This window comes from Corvus moneduloides, chromosome 1 (assembly GCF_009650955.1).
Source record: "Corvus moneduloides isolate bCorMon1 chromosome 1, bCorMon1.pri, whole genome shotgun sequence".
Classification (NCBI taxonomy): domain Eukaryota; kingdom Metazoa; phylum Chordata; class Aves; order Passeriformes; family Corvidae; genus Corvus; species Corvus moneduloides.
In genome coordinates this window covers 125,687,777-125,711,771 of record NC_045476.1, presented here as the reverse complement: position 1 = coordinate 125,711,771, position 23,995 = coordinate 125,687,777, and the positions used below count along the sequence as shown (strand labels likewise).

General features: G+C 42.3%; 1 protein-coding gene across 9 annotated transcripts in view; it reads right to left on the bottom strand.

Moving 5' to 3' along the window:
* Nucleotides 1-12,513: 12,513 nt before the first annotated feature.
* CHD7 (chromodomain helicase DNA binding protein 7) overlaps nucleotides 12,514-23,995 on the bottom strand; it is a 133,834-nt gene continuing 122,352 nt past the window's right edge. For 5 of the 9 annotated variants that reach the window (XM_032126279.1, XM_032126254.1, XM_032126245.1 and 2 more), the window contains 10 exons: nucleotides 23,461-23,689; nucleotides 23,084-23,292; nucleotides 22,268-22,945; nucleotides 21,709-21,869; nucleotides 19,820-20,047; nucleotides 19,150-19,593; nucleotides 18,361-18,582; nucleotides 17,810-17,950; nucleotides 17,226-17,330; nucleotides 15,486-16,439 (listed from right to left, as the gene is read on the bottom strand). In XM_032126279.1, coding sequence (XP_031982170.1) covers nucleotides 15,486-16,439; nucleotides 17,226-17,330; nucleotides 17,810-17,950; nucleotides 18,361-18,582; nucleotides 19,150-19,593; nucleotides 19,820-20,047; nucleotides 21,709-21,869; nucleotides 22,268-22,945; nucleotides 23,084-23,292; nucleotides 23,461-23,689 — 3,371 coding nt within the window. Of the gene's footprint in view, nucleotides 16,440-17,225; nucleotides 17,331-17,809; nucleotides 17,951-18,360; nucleotides 18,583-19,149; nucleotides 19,594-19,819; nucleotides 20,048-21,708; nucleotides 21,870-22,267; nucleotides 22,946-23,083; nucleotides 23,293-23,460; nucleotides 23,690-23,995 lie in introns of all 9 variants that reach the window. The other 4 variants (XM_032126298.1, XM_032126289.1, XM_032126313.1 and 1 more) reach the window with 3 other exon arrangements.

The following is a 23,995-nucleotide window of genomic DNA, read 5'->3' as shown; positions in this document are numbered from 1 at the left end:
CCTGAGCATTGGCTTGTTAGGGATACCAAGGAAGGATATTCCTTGGTAAGAGCTCACAGCTCTAGTGGGTGTTTACAACACGTGTTGTGTGATTTTTCCAGCTAAGCTGCAATTTCAGTTTCTACCCTGAGGGTTACATGCAGAGAAGTTAAATGGGATGCTGAACGGTCTCTTAAGTACCGAATGTCTTTGTGTGTCCCCTGGATCTCATTCCCTTTCTCTGTGGGCACCTACACCTCTGGGTAGACACAGCAGCCTGGCCCTTACTGCTCCTTCCACTGGCTTTTGACTCAGCCAGCCTGGCCAAACCTGTCCTGGGTGGCATGCCAGTGCTGTCTTCTTTACCATGAAACCTCACACCAGTGCCTATAACAGGGCCTCTTCTCCGTTATATCCTTCTGGGGAAACGGTGGCAATTGGGGCTTAGTGGCCTTACAAGAAGAGTGAGGGTCGCCCTCAGTCCCAACACAGCGCCCAGCTGCCAGCATTGGCTGGTGCACTGCCCCATAAGACCTCGGGCTGGTTGCACAGGACACTTGCCAAGGAGGTTTTGGTACCACTGCCTCATTTCTTGCCAGGCCCCTTCAGTAGTGGAGGCTGAGGCCATCATGGAGGAGAGGGCACAAAGATGGTCTCCGCTCACTCCAGTGCTCACTAAAAATCCTGCTAATGAGGAGAAAACCTGGACTTTGCACCAGGCTCAGGCCTTTCCCAGTTCCATCTCAGTTTGCCACTGAGATAGGCAGCACTGGGTGAAACAAAGAGGGAGCAAGAGCAGCTGTGGGAAGATTTCCAGAGAATAAATATTTCTATTATTTCCCAGCCTGACTGGAAGCATTCATGGGCTGTGAGGAGATGGTTACTCCCTCCACTGCCTCACTTATCTCAGCCGCTCTAGGTGGTGGTTGCAGCAAATGGCACGCTTGTGAGATAACAGCAGCTTTAAAGGGCTGCTGCCTCGCAGGGAAAGGGAGATGCTGACTCAGCTGCTGGAAAAATCAAGCAAAACATGGAAAAGGCACAAAAGTTTGTTCAGAGCCTGAAGAGGAGAAAATGAGGGAGGGATTCTGAGAATAGGAAGACGCTGAATTCAGGGTGCATCCGCTGGTGAGGGGAGGGGGGAGGCCGGGCCTGCCAACAATGGAACAAAACAAAACAACACAAAGGCAGGAAATGCAGAAGTTCAGGTTCACACCGAAGTTCAGGTTCACACAGTGTAGCTGGGGCAGCTGCCCCACGGACAGCACAAGTACAGCACCTCCTGTGGCCACTGCACCCCACAACATGGCTGTGCCCACCCGGGGTTTTTTGGGGGTCTGTCCCCACACAGTTTGGTGGTGGTGTTTTTGTTTTGTTTTTGGTTTTGTTTTTGTTTTAAATAAGCATGTAACACCTAGTAAGAGGGCTGTGAAGTTAAGCTTGTGCTGTGAATGGCACAGCATACAAAGCACCTACACAAAGATGGTTTCATAGTACGCTGGAGAAACAGAGTATTTTATTCAAAGACAAAAATGATTAAAAAGTCAAAACAGTGGATGTCCCCTGTGACTTCTGCTTTCTGAAGATTTGTTAACTGACTAGACAAGTTTTGCAGTCCATCTACTTTAGTTTTGATGTGATAACCAGACCAGTGTAAAAGGTGAAATCTACAGTATTGTGCATACTCAGTGCTCATATTTCTATAAGCATTTAGGGAGCTAACATTAAGTACCAAAGCAGGGGCGTATTGGCGGTTAATTTTCACTCACTACTAATTGGGGGTGTGAGGGGGGTGTGCTATAATGTTCATAGCAAATAATATTTACAGAGGTCTCTTAACCAGAGAGTCTTCACAGTTTTATTTCCATTGCAGAAACCAGCATCTCTGGATGCTGAGCAAGGCAGTAGAGAAATGGCTGCAGGCATAAGGGACAACACCACATGAAGCTCGACTTGTTTAGCAGGCATAGTTAGAATCAAAGATAAAATGGATGATGTAGACTTCCAAACACAACATATATGGGAACTGAACTCATCTGCATGGCCAGGGGCTGAGCTTCGAACTGCCCTCGGCCCTTCAACACGGTGGCAGTGGTTCCCAGGGCCACTCTTTGTGAAACCTCTCCAGTCAGCAGAGAGGAAAGGACGCTGGATGCCCTCAGCCCAGGGAACCACTCTTGCAGAGTGGCATCACCCTTGCTGCCACAGAGGTGGGTTACAACTCCGAGATACTGAGCAGGGAAGGGCTGGCTTCCATCCCGGGGCTTCTCTCTGTCCTTTTGGAGATGCTGTTGCCAGTTTTTGGGGCTGCACGCAGCCCGCAGCTGAGCCCCTCCCGCCCGGCTTTGCTGCTGCCAGAGCAGCTGAGCTCATTAGCATGTAAAGGAAACGAAACTGCAGCTCCCGCTCTGCTTTGGGGGCAAACCAGGGGACCACAGAGCCACGCAGGAGACACACAGATCCCTGTGCGTCTCAGACCCCCGTAGAGAAGCAGGAAGCTGTAACCATTTCTGATGGGGCAGCACCATTTGCCGAAGAGGCCTTGGCAAGAGAGATGCTTTGCTCCCATTTGGCGTCCACACTGCCAATGGAAGAGGGAGGGTAGAGCCCTGTGGAGGGGACCCTCTCACTGCAGCCAAGCAGCCAAAGTCCTCTGGGCACCCAGGGGGTCCTATCCAGTGTCTGTTAATCTCCACATAAATTTATGGCACTATAAAAAGTTTAAAAAGAGGGAAGAGGCTTCTGTTCTGCAAGGAAAGGAAGTGGTGGGGAAAGGAGTAGAGACAGGCTTAATTTGTGCAGTAGCCTGGAAAGAGTCCATAGGGAGTTTAAAAAGCAATTGTATTTTGGATCCTGAAATTAAGCAGCAAGCCGCTCGCTGTTTGGCTGAGGGTGAAGTGGTCAAATGTCATGACATGTGAGGGAAAACAGCAGCTTTCCATCCCCTGTGGGAGCGCTGGAGCGAGGGGTTTGGATGGGGAGGGAGGGTTACTGCACTAGAGGAATACAAAAAAAAACCTCAAACCAAACAAAAAAACCCAACAACAACAACAGAAAAAGACGTCAGGAAAGCAGGGACGGAAATTTCAGCAGAAGGCCCAAGCCTGCCACAGCAGCAACATGCACAGAGGCTGTGGTGTGGCTGGAGAAAGGAAGAGGATGTGTGGGGCAGGGGGGGAAGGGTGAGGGGGAAGGAGAGCTGGGGATTATAAACCACTGTCAGCTTAATTTCATTTCCCAGGAAAATAAAAAAATTATTTGTAGGCACACAGATGAGAACAAGGAGATGAGATTCAGCCAAGACGGGTTTGTTAAGAACGTATTGCATCAAATCAAATTAATTTCCTTGTGTGGTAAAGTAATAGGCTTTGTGGATATACTTGAGATTAGCAAGGCTTTTGACAGAGTCTTCCAAACATCTTCCTAAGCAAATTGGGGAAGGACGCTCTAACTCCAACTCCTGCACCATGACTGAAAATCAAATTGGAAACTGTATGAAAGGATTTAGTTTATAGTTAAAAGCAGATTCTTCGCGGTCTCTCCCAGGACCTGGTACAAACAGCGTTCAGCAGGGAACAGAGATCACGCCTTCATAGAGATGCTTAAAATATTTTGAACAGCAATGTTGATGTTTGAAAAAGGCCTTTATTTGAAATAATGCAGCGGAGAGGCATCCATGCAGTCTGGTGAGAAGTAGAACAGGACTGGAGTCAGGCAGAAATAACACATGGAGGGGTGACCAGCCAGGGGACCACTGAGAGGACATTCTGGGAAAGAGGATTGTAAGCTGAACACAAAACAACAGGACACCATGGCAAAACAGGAGAGCTGGTTAGAGGGAGGTGTGAATGGGAAGAGCTGAAGCCCCAGGTGAAGCAACCTGGCTACATGAACTGTCCTAGCCCAAACAGGGTGGCCACTGCCAGGACCTGCCTTGAGACTGACTAAGGGAGCAGTCTAGAAGGGACAGCCTGTAGAGAGAGACTGGGCCAACTGTGGATCATTCTGAAGACAAAAGTCTGAGGGGAAACACAACTGACTTCCAAGCTAGGAAATGCTGTTGCCAAGGAAGAGATTGTTTGGTTCTCCCTGTTCACAGAGAATAGGAGCAACACAAATAGCAAAAACAACAGCAAGGAGAGTAAGGTAAAATACAAGGGAAGCACAGCATGTTTTGTGGGATCTCTGTCTCTCAAGGTCTTTACAAACAGGTTAAGTGAATATGAACAGGAGAGCGTGAAGGGTGGTTGGCCCTCTCTTAGGACACTGGATTGGTTAAACCTCCAAAGGCCTCTGCCAGGCCAATGAGAGGCCAATACACATTGACATAATAGTGTAACCAAATGGTTGAGCACAAGCCCTTCAATTACAACTCCAGGTATACAGTCTAATAACTTAATAGGACAGTTTAGGTTATTTTGTTTAGGACCTGGATGTTATAAGACCAGAATCCGTAGTCAGGATTAGTTTTTCTACTACCTTCAATATGGCCAAATTTTCACCCTGGGATTCCAGCTCCCTCCACCATCTCCCACAACTCTCAATAAAATGTTTATATCACCCATTTTTACTGGCTTTTTCTCCACTTCCTGGTCAGTTGCTCTGTGAAATGTCTGAGAGAGCCTGGCCTTTTAAAGTTACACACAAACATGTAAGGGCTCAAACAGCTTTTCCTGTACCCATAGGCACCACTGCCTACACCCAGGTCAACATATCCTATTATCTTCATGTTTTGCTTTGTTGACATTTATGAATGCCATTGCTTAGTTAAAGAAAATTTTATTGGGCTAAGAAAGCATGATATGGTGATGTTCATTACTGATATAACTTCTCCTTTCATTCATCATAGCCATAATTAATTTTCTATCATGGATATAGGCTGAGATTTAAAGCCATCCTTGTGAAATGAATTAGCCCCTTTTCTCATCTTATTTGGAGTTCCCTATTGTGAATATACTCCAAGTGTAATAGAGAGGTAATTTATGAGAATGAAATCTCATCTGTGTCTTATTCCTTGCCCTCTCTCTGATGATTTTATTATGCCAGGGTGCCTCTTGCCATTTGTTTAGAGGCTGGGCTGCATTTGTTATTTTAAGTTCAACAGGTTGTTTAGCATACGTTAATGCACAGCAGGGAGCAGAGACAGACCTTGGATGCGTGACATCAAACAGTCAAAGTGTGCAGTTGGGGTCTGTGGGTGAGGGGTGTTGCTGCACATAACATTCAGCACCAGGGAAATCCTTAGTGAAGGCTCACAGTGGTCCAAGACTCAAATCCCACTAATCAGTCCTGGAGGAAGAGGTGGACACAGCAACTTGTGGGCGTGAAGCTTGACCTGACCCTGGCACCAGCACACCTCCCATCATGCCCAGTTGGGTGCATTAGCACAGCTGAAAATGCAAAGATGGGATGGATCAACTGCTTTCATCCAAAGAGAAGTCTACTATCAGTGCATCTGGTAAGATTTAAAGACATCTCTCTGAAATGAATTAGCCCCATTCCTCATCTTATTTGGAGTTCCCTGTTGTGAATATAATCACAGCAGTGTGTGGAGAAAGCTGCTGACTTCCCGGGGATGAGCATTCAGCTTCAAGGGAGCTCAGAAAAGCTGAACAGAGGAAGCAAAGGTTTTTGCAAAGCAGTGCACTTCAATGACAGTTCTCTGAGGTCCTGCTCAGGGACTCTGGTGTTTGCAAGCAGCTACAGCTCCCCAGGCCTGAGCAGAAGAGATTGCACCTTGTGTCAGAAAGTTCCAGGTCCAGTTCCCTTAGTAAACCAAGGGGTAACTATTCAGCAGCTTTAAAAAGTCCCATGGCGTCAAATGGTGACTTCAAGTCTTTAAACAACAAAAAACATCTTGCATAGAAGAGTAGATCCTTGCAATCACTGTTACAAGGGTCCTCTTGCAGGAAGACATGTGGATGTAGCTGGATCTGGGGAGGAAACAACCATGGCCACCAGCAGTGCCCTTCCAGTGGCTGGAGCTGCTGCACAGGGTGATGTTTTGTGACTGCCATGCTGATTTGAAAATAAAAATTATCCTTTGTAACTTTTCACAGGTTTTTTACCTTTGGAAAGTGGCTGCATTTGATTTTCCAGAAAACTGGCATATAGCTAATTAAAACTGCACATATCATCCTAACATCATATCGTCACTACTGAACTTCTAACCTGACATAAATACATTGCATAGTATAACCTGTTTCTCCTGATTATTAACCTTGAACATGGCAACCTATAAATCATCAGTGAAACAGCTGGTGCTCAGCATTGCCCCAAAGGTGTATGATTATGATCATTTTATATATATCTTGCTATGCAGACATGAAAAATTCATTGAAGAGCTTGGTATTGTAAGACTTATTGTAATGAATTTTCTTTAAAACATAGATCATACTTAAAATAGGTGTCTGGTCATTATAATGTAGCCATTTATATCTTCTTGAATTACTTGTGTGGAGCTTGGCTGATTTCTAAAATTTAAATGTAATTCCTAAACAAATTCAGAGTGGTCAGTTTGCCTGTACTTCAGGATGACATTTTCATTTTTAGTTTTATGCCTTTATTTCTGTGAGGGTTAGGACTCAAACCTGCAGAAATATTGAGAGGATTACAGATTTTTTTTCCCTGCAATACTTGGTGCTACATCCATTGCTACTGGGATTTCAGTAGCTGCCGTTGGCATTTTAGCTGTGGGGATGGTAGTGGTAGATTCACCTGAGGTTTGGTGCCAGCAAGCACATGAATTGTACAGTTTTAAGTCAGTAATAGAACCAAAGGGAATAAACATAACATAAAACAGGATATAAACCCAGAACTTGAAAAGAAACTTTTAAAAGCCACTAAATCTGATGGCCAGGACCTCAAGGAACATGGGCAGGTAGTCCAGAGGTAGCAAGTCATCTGGTGATACTTTGTTTTTCGGGATGGCATCATCACCTTTTCCATCCTCCCAAACGGCCACGTGCATAAACACAGCCTGTGTCAGCTAAAAATGTGCTCAGATTTAAAGCTACCCAGCACCCATCTAGCGAGCACCGAGAAGCCTGTGCCACATGTTCCCATCCCACACACATTTTACAGAAAGGCTCTAACTGTTCGTGTCTAAACTTGAGTGGTTGTTGGCAGGTGATGGGAATCATGAGAGAGAGGCCCTGCATTTTGCTACTGATTCATACCATCAATTTATCATCTTGTAGACGAAACCATTCTTTTCCACGAGGTTATGAGAGGATTTTGTCACCTCTGGCTCCCCTCCCTCCTGCAGCTGCTCTGTCAGAAACCCTGCTTAGGATGGGATGGTGAGAGAGCCGCTTTGTACCAGCCCTTCCCATGCATTTTCCCCAAGATAACAGATAATGAGGGAAGCTCTCCCTGCGCTTGCTGTAGCATCCATTAACGAAGCTGACCAATACCTGCAGAGCTCCACCAAGGACTCCTGTAGTACATCAGCCACGGACCCCTTCGGTCTTCACCTAGCACCCCAGGGGCATCACTGCCACCTTGAACCTGGCAGGGAAACCACAGTATTCCCACAGAAATCTCTATGTTCCCCCCTGAACCCCTTGTTCTGCTTTTGCCTGTGACAATTTTTGCTGCTGCAAGCAGCAGACACACAGACATTTGCGTGCAACCTTATTGCACATTGGTCATCAAAGAGATCTGTGCAGATTTAATTTGCTTTTGCTTGCTCACAGCATATTCTCCTTTGCCTCTCAGAAAGAGTGAAGACAAGCATAAAAACCAGCTCCACAATTGCTTGCAGATTATTTCTGTAGTGCAAACAGTAAAGGCTCAGCAAGAAAACCTGATACCACTGCACGCAAATGTTGCTTGGGTCACCAGAGGCATGAGGCCTAAGAAGTGATCTAAAAAGCCACCTCCCCATGAGGAATAACTGAAGCACATGGCAGAGAAGCATAATTTGTTCCAATTTAGTTAAGATTCTCTTGGCACGCAAACTCACAACTGCTTTAGGAAGACTTCATTAAATGGTGTGCAAGGAAGCTCACTCATCCTTTAACTTGTACACAGTGAAATCCACTGATAGAAAGAGTTTTGCAAATCCCATTCCAAATGCAGGTTAAAAGCAGGCACGTCTGAAATGGTTGTGGTGAAATGCTGCACACATTGGAGTGCTGTTGCTGCATGGTCTGATCCCTACTAGCCATCAGCAGCAGAGAAGCTGATCCAAAATCATTAGAGGCTGTTACGTAGAAAGGGTGCCAAGAAGAGCTGACAAACATGAGGTATTTAGCAGCGCATACTGAAAACAGGCTGAAAGATATTTTGGAGCTTGCCTCTCATGGTTTCTAGAAAATTGCTGTTTTCCTTTGGATTAAATATAAGTATACAGTAGGCAAGAAATTATGGCAGTTCTTCACATGGTGAGGGAAACTAATAGGGCAATGAAAAGCTTGCTCAATTCAAACACTGAGTGTTAAAGCCAGCAGATGCCTTTTTCTTTTCCTGAATGCTCCTTTTCAGTGCAGTTCTATAGAGCCAATGACAGGTGCTCCTTGGTAGAAACTGGTACTTGGAAAGCTAGACTTTAGGCCTTTTTAAAACTACCAGCCTCTGCTAGAAGACCAGTGGACACGGGTAGCATCATCTAACCACTTCTTGCTATCTGACAGAAAGCGAACAAGGATGGAAAATCCAGAATATTATCTTCTCTCTGCCTGTCCCTGATGTATCCACAAGCTCCCTTACTGAGGCAGCTGTAAGCAAAGCCAAGAAAGCACCAAGGGAGGGCTTTTCAGCACACCTGCATGACCAGGGAGAGAGAGAAGCTGTTTGCTTAGAGTATACTAAAGCTTCAGCAATCTACCGTCTTAATTTCATATTTACCCCACCAGCAGAGCAATGTGTGCAGCAGAAGCCTTTTGAGGTGAACACGAAGCTGTAATGATGCAAATCTTGCCACTTAAAACCAGTGTCCGAACTTGCAACTTCGCTAACTGCATTAGTCAGATGAAGCGGCTCCACCGTCGTATCCAGGCATGACCAAAGGAATATTAAAGAAACATGAGCAACCACCATCCTGAAGAAATCAGTGTACTGATTTATGTGCCCATTTCTGTGATGTACTATGCAGTCAGAACAAAAAGTGGCCCCAAGGTCAAGTGGTAGCAAGTCGTGCAGCGAAAGCAATAGCTGTGGCCATGCCTTGATGGTGGGAACTCAGTGGGACAATGAGAAGCAAGACCCAAAGCTTGGCATGTAGTTTTCCATGGAAGTGGGAGACAGAGGAGAGAAGGTGGCAGATTTGGTGCCTCACAGCGGGGTAGCAGGTCTGCCATCGTACAGTGGCAGCCACTGATTGAGGGGGGCTGTACTACGACAGCCCAAGATGTAATGAAGATTGTCATGTTCAAGGATGAGCTGGAGTTCTACCCAGGCAGTCCTAATCAGGGTGGTTTGAGTGCTGCATGATTGTTGCTAACATTAGCCTCACAACATCTCTGTGAAGAAGGGAAGTGTCATTCTCCATTCGGAAGATTGGAAACTGCAATTAAAGCAACCGCCTCAGGGAAGCAGACAGAATTAGAAATTGAATCTGGAGTCCTGGTCTGCTGATTCGCCCACGGGTTCACCTTTCAAACTTGGGAGCGGGCAAGGTAAAACAGTCAGAGGGCACCTTTTACCTGCAGCCTGAGAGACGCTCCCTGAGACTCCAGCAATAGCTCCAGCCTAATCAAACAGGCACAAAAGAGCAAACGCTGCTTGCAAAACAAAGCGCATACCCCACTGGTCACTGGAGTGCTACAAGCTGGAATCAATGCGATGATTGTGACAGCTGAGAACAAATTCAGCTATGTTTGACAACTTCCAGAAAATATTGGCAGAGGACAGGGAGTCTGCACTGCCCAGCAGCACCTTTGTGAATTGATTAGCCATATAGCAGATGGCAAGCCTGCTGCAGACTGAGACAGCAGAAGATGGCCAGTCTGGTTGAGAAGAACTTGAAGACGACTGGGAAGAAAAAGCATGTCCTTACAGTGACAGCCCAAAATGATATTTCAGAAATGTCAGATGCATGGCAGATGAGGAACAGGACTGATTTTTAACATTTTCTTCAGCTATTTATTACCAGCACCTGTCTGGCTCATAAAACAAAATTACATAGCTTAGTTTAAACCCTTCACTTTCACTTCCTTCACAAAAAATCCTTAAAGAAAATATTAAAAAAGCTTTTTTTTTTCTTTTAAAATATTCTTCTAAACAGGACTTAAGTAAGTCCTTCCAGAATCAACTGATACATTTGAGAGAACTTCTACACTTTCTCTGAAAGCAGGCATGCTTTGAAAGTTTCATTTTAGGAAAATATATTCTGGACAAAGAGCAAAGGCTTTGCACTCCTCCTGCCACATATTTTTGGGAGGGGTTTGGCACATGTTTGGGGAAAATTCATATTTTTTAATGGTTTTAGGAAATGCCTTAGGCTATTCAGAGTCTGCACAGCTGCTCATCAGTAGCCAGCCATGGCTGAAAGAGCAGAAACTATGGTTCAGAAAAATATGCCATCTTTGTCTGGTGCAGAACAATGCCGCGGCAGTGAAATACAATGGCTGTCTCTTATTTTCTACTAGCCCTTAGAAGGGGGGAAAAAAAGATGAGGAAAAAAAAAAAAAGGGAAGGATCATGGAGTTTCCTTGCAGGGCCTCTGAGCAGAGGGAGGGAACATCAGCTCTGCACTCACAGATATGCAAATCCTTCCCCAGGCCCAACAATAGCAGAAACCCTGTGGGAGGAGGAGACCGATGGCACTGCTGCTCCCAACTCCTTTGCCTGCAAAGCCCACAGGTTCCCGGCACTTCCCGAGAACTGGAAGGCCAATGCATCATCCAAGAAGAGGAGAGCTGTAAAGCTGTGGTATCAGAGTTGACTGCTCTTTGCCCACAGAGCTGTGCACCATCACTGGACATTTAAGGCTTACAGTTTGCCTGCCATTCAGTTCATGGGTGCAACAACCCAGATTGATGAAGCCATGGTTAATGTCTCTATATTGCCCCTTAGGTTAATAAGGGTCACATATAAAAAGTTGGAACCAAAAGAAGAAAAGACTTTCGGTGGTGAGACCCCAATTAACACTATTTGCATCAACATACTCCAAGCAAACTTTCTAAATGGAGGGATGGGGTTTTTGTTTCTAATGTAACTACAATTACCAGGATTTAATGAAGTCTCTGACTTCCAGCTATCGTTAGTATCTAAATTTCTTGAGCAAAGACTGAGGGAGGACAAGTAACAGATTGGAAACTACCTGCACTGAGCTACTGCAACAGAAATAGCTCAAATGATTGAGTTGTGATGGTTTTGCCAGTGCTGACAGCAATATGTAGAAGTTGGAAAAACAAAAACATCCCATGACATGGATTTATCGCCTTTTAGAAAATATGTATTTTGCACTATAGTTCCTTCCAAAATATTTGCTCTTTTGCATCAAATCTATTATCTAAAGCTGCATGCAGACTGAGCTGGGACATTCACCTTGCATTCCGAAGGAGGTTTTCCTAAGTCCCATCGAACTTTCATCATAGTAACTGTCAATCATATAATTTAATTTCCTTTACACATTCTCCTCAGAACAGCTGACTCAATCTGGTGATTAGACTAGATGCGTAAAACATGACCTGTCTATGTAAGAAGCCATCTCGGGTCTGTCCAAGGCATCACTTGAAGCCAAAGGGGTACAACAGATTATTTGCATAGCATGGAAGCAAAAGCTGTAGCTAGCACTCTTTCCCAGACTAGTCAGAAACATTCATGGGCTGGCAGCTTTCAGGTGCCCAGGGAAGAGTGTGGAGGCAGCAGGACTGAGAGCCCTCACATATCGTGGCACTTCCCAGTCAGGGACCCCAGCCCTGACATTAAGGATTCAGAGGCAGCTGAAACACGTGGTGCAGAAGCAACAGAAGTCTTAAATGTCCCAAGCGATTTTGTTCACAATACAAAAGTTAATGGGAAGCTTAATACTAAAAACATAATTGAACACCCATCAATCTTAACCCCTTCTCAAATGAGGAAGTGCTCAATTGCAAAGGTCCTCAATAGAAGTGTGCAATTCCAATAAGCAATACACTTTGATATTTGACATCAATACAAAACAAGAGACTGAAGCTGACTAAAAAAACCTGGGACTAGTTTAGGAATTTGTCCGCTGTTTTATCAGCAACAGCTTTCAAGACTCACACTTGAACTGGTTCTCCTTTACCGTCCCCTTACTAAAAGAATGCATCGGTAGTAGCCTGAGCAGATTTGTTTTGTTCAGTTCCTTCCCTTGGCAGGACTGCACACCATGCACACAGAACGGGCTGTGTTAGCATGCAGACCACTGCTGTACTTTGACACAGGTACTTTCTTTTTGAAAGCAACACAGAAAGTAATTTATATTCCTTGATACCCCATTAACATTTCCATGGCCATTAGGAGGTCCAGCAAAAAATGGTTGGTGGCAAATGAAAGGGTCCTCATCATGAGAGACAGAAAGGGTGCTCCAAATGTGAATCAACTGCAGAATAGTTTCTGATCTATGCATCTTACTCACGTAAGCTTTTATTCATTTAGACACACTTTTAAAACTCCGTAAGAATCTTTGCAATAATTAACATGTAAAAACTCTTGTCAAATCAAAGAAAAACCTTCATATTTTCATGTAATACATTTCTCGGACATTAGATGGCAATCCCCCCACTTCATTTTTCATACCAGGGGCCCATATCCCTTGCAAAAATCAAATGTCACCACCTTTTCAACAGGTGGGGGGTCTGTGTGGCTTCGAGGAAGCAAGGCTGTTCGGAAAGCACAGAGCATGGAGGCTCTCCCATTCCCATGCCATTTGTTCTGTTGCAACAGTTCTCCAGTTTGTTTTTTTGAGTAGGAAAGGCAGATGAGTAATACCATCATGGAAGATGCTTGTATTAGGGGAAGATTCACTCATTTGTCACTTGGACACCCTGTATCATGACTTGGATGTTTCCATGTCAAAAACCTATGGGCAAAAATAGAAGTTACCAGAACTTCCCCATTTTGACAGAGGAGAAAGGGACTTAGTATGGCATTTAACAATATAATTTCTAGTCTTGCCAATTAAAAAGGGTTCTCCCAAGGGATATCATTAGTCTGTGTAAATCTTTTCTAGAAATTATAAAACTGAACTAAAAAAAAAAAAGAAAAAAAAAAAGGTCTATTTGGTACCATGTGTGTAATACACACAATGGGAAGCACCTACCAACTCTTACAGTGGGAATTCTATAGGTAGGAAAAAAAAATAAGGCATTTAATAACAACTCAAAATAATAGCTCAAATGAATTCAACAGAGTATGTAACACACCTGCCCAAGCTAATGTGTCTTGGTTTTCAGCATCTCACTTTTTGCCATGGTCTACGTGTGATGTTTTAGGAAGAGGCAGGAATAACACACCTCATCAAACATTCAGTGATGTCCATGGCAGGGGAAATCCTTCCTGACCTTCATTAACTCCCTATGATCTATTTAAGTGGCAGTACAAGACATCCTGACATCTATTCATTTCAACAGTGTGTGCCTGTGATTCATTCACACAAAATTCACTTCCTAAGGCCTTCATTTCTCATCCACTTTCATTGTCCATGAAATACTCTTTTCAAGCCAAGTTCACCCCTTTTCATATATCCCCCTCGGGATCAAATTTCGGCCTTGCAATACTTGCCCATTTGAGCTCTTGTGCAAATTCACAGTGTACATGAGAGTGAGGTTTGCAGCTCTCTAGCATTCCAAAAGCACAGATAATATTAGTCGTAAAGACAGGGGTCCACCCACAGCTGGCTACTGAAACAGCTAATTTTTCATATACTCCAATGAAAATCTAACCTTTTATCCTCACTCTGGAGCTGGTTGTGTATGTGTGTGTCAAGGTGACAACACCGTGAAAACAGAAGTTCTCAAATGGTACATTAGCTCGAATATCAAAAGGTCACAAAAGGGTACAAATCGGTAGCTCTCCAGAAGAGACACTGTTTTTTATAAAAAGTGGGTCAGTTTTAGTTTCATGTAGGTTGTTTGACACAGTGGTTTCTGGCATCACAAGCTCTGGTCTACAGGATACCACAGAGCCTTTGTATCCCTTGCTGTCACTACAGCATTGTGTTTTTCTACCCATTAACCAAGGATAAATGACCTAGATATTGTGCCTATTAAAGCCTCATTTTTCTTTTGCCCTTTTGTTCTTTAGTGTACCACATTATCACATGCTGAACACATTTAAAGTATTCTCAGTCTCTCATGCCCCTTTGAAGGAGTAAAGTAGGGATTTTAGCGTGCATTTCTGTACAGTTACTTAGAGTGGAAAATATGAAGGCAATTCAAGGTTTCTCTTCCTGCCTAGTCCCCTGAAGACGATCAGTTCAGCATTTACAGCCACTAATCTATAAAGAATATAGCAGGAAAATGCTATAAAAAAGCCACAAATACAAATACAGAAAGTGAACACCAGTTTTGATGTCCCTAAACACTACATTCTATAATTACATCTCTGCATATCATGGGTCACTTTTATTAAAAGCATCATTACTACAGTTGGCAGCAATTTACATCTTATCTTACATGATAGCAGTTTCCAAAGAAAAAAAAATAAAAAGACATCACAACAAAGAAAAACAATACATTTACAAAGTCATGTCTGTAAACTTCAAGGCTAGTTTAGAGTTGAGGTAATGCTGTTTAGCTTTGTGGCTAAAGTAACAAAGTCCTTTAATTTAAAAAAGGTACCTGATTTTTTTCTTTTTGTTTATACCAGTGCATTACAAGATCACGAGACGATTAAACTGTAGCTTTATCCTGTAAGAACCTTCTCCGCGGGTTAATTTCCAAAAGGTACTCTTCACATTCAACAGCTGCCTTATTATTGCTGCGTCTCAAGACAGAGACATTCACACTATCATGAAGATTGTCAGAGAGAGAGTGTGTGTGTGGGTGTGTGCGCGCATGTGAGCGGGTGAACTCCCATACAGTCAAAATGAAGCGCGAGTACGATATGTATGGTAAATTTCATCTTGACCTTCACAGCAAAAAAAAAAAAAAAAACCAAACCAAAACAAAACAAAAAAAAAACCGAAAAGAAAAAAAAGAAAAAAAAATTTAAAAATTAAATATATAACTTCATCCTTCCTTTAAGCAGCACTTCCTTCTATTAGTGCCACTTGATTACAAATTGCTGCTTAATTCATAATACCAATGGTACCAAAAGAAAAAAAAAGCAGAGCATTATGTCAATTTCCTTAAAAAGACATGATCACCTCTCAAATTTCATCTCTCCTAGGGATAATAAATAATGCACTGCACAATACTTAATGACCAAGATACCTTTTGACACATCTGTATAACATGACTTGAACTTTTTTTTTGCTACACTATGTTACAGAACAGCTTATAAAAACTAAGTATGGACATTAACTGTGAGTGTAAACAGTAGGACTACCACTTGTCAAAAGTTTAAAACACTTTAACTGTAACTGGTACTGGTTATTCATCATTTTCATTGTTTTCTATTTCTTCCCCCCCATCAAGTGAGTCTAATTCTTCACCCTGTGCTATTTCATCTTCTAAAACGGAGGAATCTGCAGTTTTATCAAGGCTCTCCTCTGCATCACTGCCTTCGAGATTTTCTTCATCTTTAAAGGCAGCTCCTTCAGTTTTGTCAGTAGCCTTCTCTTCATTGGAGCCCACTGCATTCTGTAGTCCTGCTAGTGCTGGGAAACCGGGCAGAGTCAATCCTCCCAGTCCTGGAGGTAGAAACATAGATGGATAGAAGAGGCCAGGAGCCATGGTAGACAGCAGGAAAGGATTGAAGGCCAGAGGGTTTGTGGGCAATCCAGTGTTGGTGGTGGTGGTAGTGGTGGCAGTGGCGGTAGTCGCCGCAGTAGCAGCACTGACAGATCCATTCGCAGAGTCAGTAGCAGAAACAGTGTCTGTGCTTTTCTCAGAGTCTTTGTTCTCCTCTTCATTCTCATTTCTCTTCTCTTCAGCTTTTGAAGCGCCATCCTCAGTCTCTCCTTGAGCGGAAGCAGTAGTGGCATTTCCAGTAGTAGCCGTTATCGGGTTATTCAACAATCCGCTTAGTCCAAACATATTGGGCAATCCTGCCATCCCTGGCAACATCAGAGGCAACATGGCAGCCGGATTTTTAGCGTCCCCTCCAGCAGCAGCAGCTGTTGCTAGCCCTGGCGGAAAGCCCATGAGGCCTGCGAGCTGGAGAGACTGCAGGTTCTGTAGGTTCTGGAGGCTTGTGAGGTCCATTCCAGCAAACAGACTGTTCATTAGTAGTGGGTTGATTCCCGAAGTTGATGCTACAGCAGCAGCTGCTGCAGCTGCTTTGGCAATTTCACTTTTTGGCCTTCTTCCTCTTCTGCTTGCTCCTTCCTCCCTCACAACAGGTCCAGTGAGAAGACGGTCAAACATGGACTCTGGAACAAAACCCTAAAAAGGGAAGGAGAAAAAAACAGCTTTATTCTCAATTAGCTTTTTTAGCTTTCAGCAGTTAATGGATGATGATGGAAGAAACAGAAAGGATTTCAGCATACTCCAAAAGTGGTTTGTTTTTTCACCCTGGCAAATGGTGACTAGCTTAGTACTATAGTGAATGGCAGTAGAACAAGTAAAGAAACCTGAAGAAATCAAGATCACAGATTTTTTTTACATTTAAACACAACAGTAAAACAATACATGCTGAAAACTCTGTAGCCTCATTAAAAAAATCCACTCTGATATGCTGCAGTTGCAAGTTTGTATCTTTATAATTTGTACTGAATTTCAGTAGTGTTCTGTTAAATTGAGTACTTGCAGAATTTTACCCTTTATTTTCAAACAAGTGTTGTAAAATAAACGGCAGAAAACCTCTTCCTTTGATGCTGCCTGTTACTGAGACAATGAAATGTATTTCTGTTATTAATATGACAAATATTTTCTTAGTAGTTCCTAATGTACACATACCTGTGCTTTTTAAAGATTGTAACTTACAAGAAAAAAATAATGCAAAACAAATACTGAAGGCTGCCTTAACTGTAGCTGATTTTTCGAGTGTATTTCAATCCCATTCTGCAGCAGCCTCCTATCACCACCCCCCTGAGCTGGGTAACTCCTACACAGACACTACAATTTTCTCAAAACCAGCTATGAGATAAAGACTTAATAATCAATGTACACAGCCTTCAACTTTTCTGTGCTATAACCTACAGTGAAGCATGGAAAGAGAGTTTCACTTACAGACTGTTTAACAATGTCAGTCCAATCTGGAGCAACAGCAAACTCAGGATTTTCTTCCAGCCATCTTGGCAAGTCCTTCATTGGAGGGGCCATAGCTCCACCCATCTAATGCAAAAGACAAGGTTATGACTGTAACAAAAACCCAACAACAAAACCAAACAACTACTTATATGGACATTTTCTATTTGCACACTTTCATCTCTGAAGGATAGCAGTAAAGACTTTCAAGTTAGTTTACTGTGGAAAACTACATGGAAACCAGCTAGTGATACCCTAATTGACAAAATCAGGTTTTAAAAAACAGTAAAGTGCTGCAGCTTAGGCAGGTCTGGTAATAAAATTTGTATCTAAGGACAAAATGTGCTATATAGTTTCAAGAAGTGAGAGTTATTCACTCAGGTGATCAATATGAACATATCAGAATAGCAAAGAAGGAATTAAAGGAACCAGGTAGCACAGTCCAGTAAGAAAAATTGCTGGTGCCAAATTATTAAACTTTAAAAGAGAAAGCTCGGAGTAGAAAATCTGCTTTCCACATGCAAAAACATTATTAAAGACTTTGACTGAAGTAACTTAATTTTTACCTTCTTTCCATTTCGTTTATTTACAACAGGTACCCTTTCTTCTCCTGTCAAGGTGTTTATATCCAGTTTATTAGGATTTCGACATCTGTGTCGTTTTTGTTTCGGCTTCTGAAATGGGGAAAACAGCACATCTGCACTCTTCTGGAAAGAAGAGAAATTTATTGCTTTTTAGCTTTTAATTTAATGACAAAAATCACCAATCACGGTACCCCTTCTTACAACAATTTTAAGAAGGGATCCATTACTTTACTCTCAGATTATGTGAGAAGAAATTTTTTTTGTATCAGATGAAGAAATTCTGCAGAACTTGACAAACACTGTTCTAACATGTTGCTATATACAAATATTAAGAAAGGAAAAGCAAATCAAACACCCCAATGTCACTTAGGTGTGGATAAAATACGAATGGTGCATAAAGGGAAAACTTCTGTTGAAAACCAAGCTACAAAATCGAATGACTATGCCCAATGTGAGGAAATTCAATTCGACGTCAGTAAAACTAACTTTTGTATTAATACAATAGAACAACACTTTTAGAATCCCATACTTACTGGTACATAACTTGGCATATCTACAGTGTAAGTAGGATGCAATTTAAGCCATTCAACTAGATCCTTGTTTTTTGGGGCATCCTCTCCCACCAGCCTGGTCCCATCCTCTAGATTGATTACAGGGATGTGAGTGTCTGGGTCTAATTGACCAGGAGATGGAATGTTCCTTGCTGGTAGAGCTTCCATATCTTCTTCAAAAGCTTTGGTCACTTCTGCATCCTCCTGAAAACAATCACATCTGTATTAGTCTTCACGGGAACAGCTGGAGAAATAATCTCAGGGACTGACTGAAGTGAAATGTTCAAGATTTTGCATACACAAGAGTTAATGGTGTTTAAATACTCATACTACATAAAGTAGTATCATTACATTAGGAATTTTGAAAATTTAGCATCCTTGAACAATAAAGAACATACTGCTAAAGGCAAAGCAATTTTTTTCCATTTCCAGTAAATGTTCTTCAAGATTCTCCAAGACCCACCCTTTTCAACACATCAAGAAAGACATACTTAAGCCTCAAAATGTTGTTAGAAATATATTTTGAAAAAAAAAAAAGTAATTTTAAAAGTACAAGCTATTTAAAACTCAGCTACAATTTTCTACAGTAAAATCTTGATGTGCACTTTTTTGTTCGGTTCAAAAAGAACTAACAGCTCTAAACAAAGAAAAACCTGGTTGGGCAAAAACTGTATGTTTCTATTAGGGAGAGTATAATAAGACAACACATTCAGGAAGTACCACAGACAGAGAACAAATATGAGACAAAAAGGAAAAAAATTGTGGCCTTACTACAGTCAACGATGTCCGTTTGTTGCTCATGAATAACAGATCAAGCCCTTCTACATTTTTCCTCCTTCCTCTCCTCCTCTTCATGGGTGGTTCTCCATCTATTAAAGAGCCATTTAGTAGATGCCTTGTGGGTGTGCGTGAAAGACCTGCTTGCAGCAGCTCCATTTGAGTTTTAAAGGCATCAGACACGGGTGTGGAGACATTAGGCAAGATAAACTTTGAAGTAACAGATGAAAAATTTGAGGTAGAACTTGTTGCCTCTCGTGAGGCCTTTGATAAATCTACAATCTTTTCTTGTCCATTTTCTGAGACCACCTGAGACTCACGTAACTGGGCAACCATTTCCATAAGATTTCTCCTCTTGGCAGCTCTCTCAGCCTCAATTTCAATCTTTCTTCGTCTCCTCCTCCTCTGACGTGGAACTGATAAATTGAGTGCATCTTCCTAATAAAAAGCGAACATTTCCAAACATTAGCAAAGCTCTGTTTGCTACGCTGAATTTAAAATAAAACTCCTAACATGTAACTCTGAAAACAAAGCCTTCATTTTATTCAAAGAAACACTTTTACATTTTTACTATTTTATTTATGCTGGCTTATTTTCTATTATGCAAGAGAAGCTCATGCAAGATAAAATGTTTTATGTAAAAAAGAGAAAGTTGCAGCCTTGCCTTTGATAACTGAGGAGAAGCAGTGAGATCTTCACTGCCACTGACAGTGGCTTGACCAACCATGGAGAGCTCTGCAAAGCTCCTTTTCTGCAGAGGGCTGTCCACAGCTGTTGGAGTGTACCCAGGTATGAGCCCTTGGAAATCAAACATCTGGCGCCTATTTACTGGCCACTTCCCTTTCAGCACTGCTTCACAGATGTTGTCTAATCGGTTGATCATTACTCGGTCCTGAATAAAGGAAAAGTATGTAATGAACCTTCAGTGTAAACGTTGCCTTTTAAACTCAAATGAGTCTTATTACACAGTCCAGGTTCCAGAGCTTAAGGACAACATTCAGAAACACTTATTCTTGCATGTTAGGATAAACTGATCACCTTGCAAGAAGCTAACACAATTTTGTAGAACAAAACTTTAATAGGACTTTTATAATAAACTTTTATAAGCTGCATTTATATTGTGAGGGGAAGGAGAAAAGACAGACCAAGTTTTCTGTATGACAATGTACTAATTGAAAAATTTAATAGAAACTCCCTGTTGTTTTACAAAACTTCACTAGTTAGCAAAATCAACAGTTAGGAAGGGAAAATAAACACATCTGCAATCAGCGTCTTAAAGCTGCAGTTCTCAAGATCCAAGAGGCTGGATCTGCAATTCTGTCCTAGGAAGTGGATCCTCATTAGCGTCACTATTAATAAAGTTCAACATTATGAAACGGGCACCAACCTAGGGACATCTAATGAATGTCAATTTTCATTCCACGCCCATTATCACTTCAAATTTCACTGAAGCGTGTACACTAAAAATCTCTAATTATGTTTATTAGTCTACTTATGATGAACCTATACAGATGAAGGATTTTCTGTTCTACTTTCACACTACGACTGGAATAAGATTTTAGTGCACATTTCCAAAATACTTGCTGAAAGCAGAGAAAATGAGCATGATTTGATTTTTTTTCCATTTCAGTATTCAAACACATTCTACGCTAGCCTGCCTGAAGTAGTAGAAACTTCGGAACTCTAAGAAATACTGCTGGTTAGGGAATATGAGCATCAGTTAGCTTCCTGAACAGCAAAACAGTGCAAAAGCCACTAGCAAATCTCAGCAGCTGCAACAGACTGCTTGCTTTCCCCAGAAATAAGCCTATTAAGAGCAAGGTCCTCCTGCCCTGCTACCCCCTTCCCCCCCGCCCCAACCAGATGGCCCTGTTATGGTGATTAGTAAGCTTAAGACTATTACTACTTTATTTTTCTCTCTCCCCTTACTGCAAAGGAGAGTACTAAATTAAGTATGGATTTATTACAAGGTTACGGCTTTGTATTTTTAAAAACATTTTATATTAGATAATTTTCTGCATTGTTACCAAAATAAGATACAGCTTTACCCTATCTAAAACTGATGCTTATGTTTGCAGGATACCTTAATACAATTACATCTGTCAACATTACATAATGGCTTAGATCATGTAGGTCACCAAAAACTCTTCCCTACAATCTCCTCACCCCAAAATAAAAAGGTGATCTTAGAAAGTCTGCTCTAAATTCTGCAGATTGCTCTGCAGGCAAAATTCCTAGTTCAAAACTGTACAGTGGTGCAAGAGGTGGGACTCTGCTGACATAGGGTTATGGGCCCTTTGAAGAACTCATGTCTGCCAGCAGTCCATTGTTTTACTGAATGACACTATTTTACAAAAAAAAGCAATTTCTTTCATTTTCGCTGCTAGTTTGTATGAACTTGAAGAAAAAAGTGCTATTCCACATATCATTCACAGAAAAAGGTCTCTTGCCTGCCAGAAGCACAGTATCTCACAAAAGCTCACTGTTACTTTGCAAGCACATTTCCCATATTTTACTTAAATTAAGAGACACATCTTTCTACCCCTAACCAACCTTAGGCCAGAAAGAGAAGGCAAATGTTCTCTCATGAAGCAGCTGAACCACAGAGGGATCCCCGTCTTCCATGTAGAATCCATCGCGTGTTTCATCCCTTGCGGTACTCATAGAGGCATTGCTTTCTTCATCAAAATTCTTACCCTGAGAGACTGCTCCTGCTGAATAACAATCATGACCAGGCATTAACATCCAGTGTCCACCCAGCTAGATAGGCTAAGGCAACCAGGCTTGAAACAACATTTCTAACTTGGGCTTTTGTTCAGTTAATTCCTACAGCAGAGCCCCAGCCATCCACATTTGGCATAGAGACCATGCTTATTGGCTCAGTGAGCTATCCTGGAAATCATCCCTTGTGGGGGAATACCCCACTGATGCTGGATGGTTCTTATGAAAGCTTATTTAGCCACCTGATACATGGAAGGGCAGAGGAACTGCTACATGTAGCCCATCCCATACCCCATAATGGCACCGTGTGTGCCATTTACCAGCTGGCACGAGCTACAACAGCTGTGGGGCTTATGTTAAGCACATAGAACTGATCTGACCAATGTATTACCTTCAGGTTGGGAGGATTCTTCTGATTTATCATCATCTTCCAGTTTCTCCTCTTCATCTTCTTCTGAACCTTTCTCAGAAATAGATTTTGGATCTACATCTGTACTCATTTCTATGTCTTTCAATTCACATTTAACAGAGCCAGGCTCGGCCTCAGCATCACAGTCTGGTTTAGTGTCCTTATCTGCAGTATCTGTCTCCTCTTTGATTTCAGACTTTTCTTTGGCTGCTGGATTTTCAGACCCTTCAACTTTAGACTCTGTTTGTTCTGTAGTCTTTTCTTCTTGTACTGGTGTGGATGGGACAATTGGGGGTGTTTGACTGCAGCCAGCACCCAGAGGGTTTACAGAAGAGACAGTATTTGCATTACCTGTCCCTCTGTTTTGAGCAAAGTTTTTATGAGCCTCAAGAAAAGAGAGTTCAGGATCATTCAGAATGTGATAATCTGTCCTACTGACTCCATGTTTAGCAGCACCAATCAGTAAGTCTTTATCATGTTTACCACACTCCCACCACTCTGGCAGGTCCAGACTTGGCTGACAAAGTTTTAGCCTCTCCCCCAGCTGCGGGTGATGGAGAACCTGTTCCCGGATCTTGCGCAGCAGCTCGATGCGATACAAAGTTCTAGAAGCGCGCTCCTCTGTGATCGGCTCAATCAGCGTGGAAAGATCAGGAGGTTCTGCAAGGACACCGAGTTGTATTGTTTAACATGGACTGAATGCACACCCATTTCAAAATCTTTACACCCGGGCATGAAGTTTCAACAGTCCCATGGTCTCACAATATTCATGTTGATTTCCAGTCAGTTAAAACTTACCATCATCCGGTTTGACTGGCATTCGGCACACTCGTCTACACATATTCACAAAGCCATTAAAATACTTTTCCAAGCTTTCATCGGACTTTTTGTCAAGCCTGGCAAATGCTCTGAATTGATTCCACTCAAACTGATGTTTCACAGGATCAAAAATAACTCCGAAAGTAGACACCACACGATAAAAATCAGCTTCTTCTCTTCTTGTCCACCTAGTCAAGGAAGAAGCAGGAGATGTGAGGCCACTGGATAAATGAGAGTCCAAACACAGTTTAAAAGCCTCAAAACCCCCTTAGTTTATTCTTTCAAAACAAAAGAGCAGTATGGGTGACACACAAGCTCAAATAAGATTTAAAGATAGATATCACCAGGAAACTCACTTTTGTCGTTTCTCAGTTATTATAGCCTCCCTTTCTGCCTCCAGTGCCCTCACTTCTTCTCGAGGCCGACGTCTCCTGCGGTCAGTCTTCATTAGTGCCTCTTGCCTCATTTGTTGCCTTTTATAGCTGCGCTGATAGGCAGTAATGAGGCGACGCAGACGGGTAGTCAGGGTTGAAGTGTTGGGCCAGTAGAGTTGCCCTAAATCAGCATTGCTTTCACTGTGCTTGTCTAGAGAACAGAGAAGTATTTGCACTGCAAAACCAACACTAAACATTTCCAAGTTTCTATGGCTATAACTGGATTCCTGTTTTATCAGATAAGAACATGTGCCTCTAATACTGGTGCATAATGAATTAGAAACAGGATAACTATTGGTAAGAGAGAAAAAATAGAATCAAACCATCCAACTCTAAGAAATGCTTGAGAAGCATTTAGAGATAACCATCAAGCATTATGATTTGATGTTATGAATGCAAACATATTATGAGCACTGTAAGTATTTAAATTAATGCAATGCATCTTTAAATACATTGC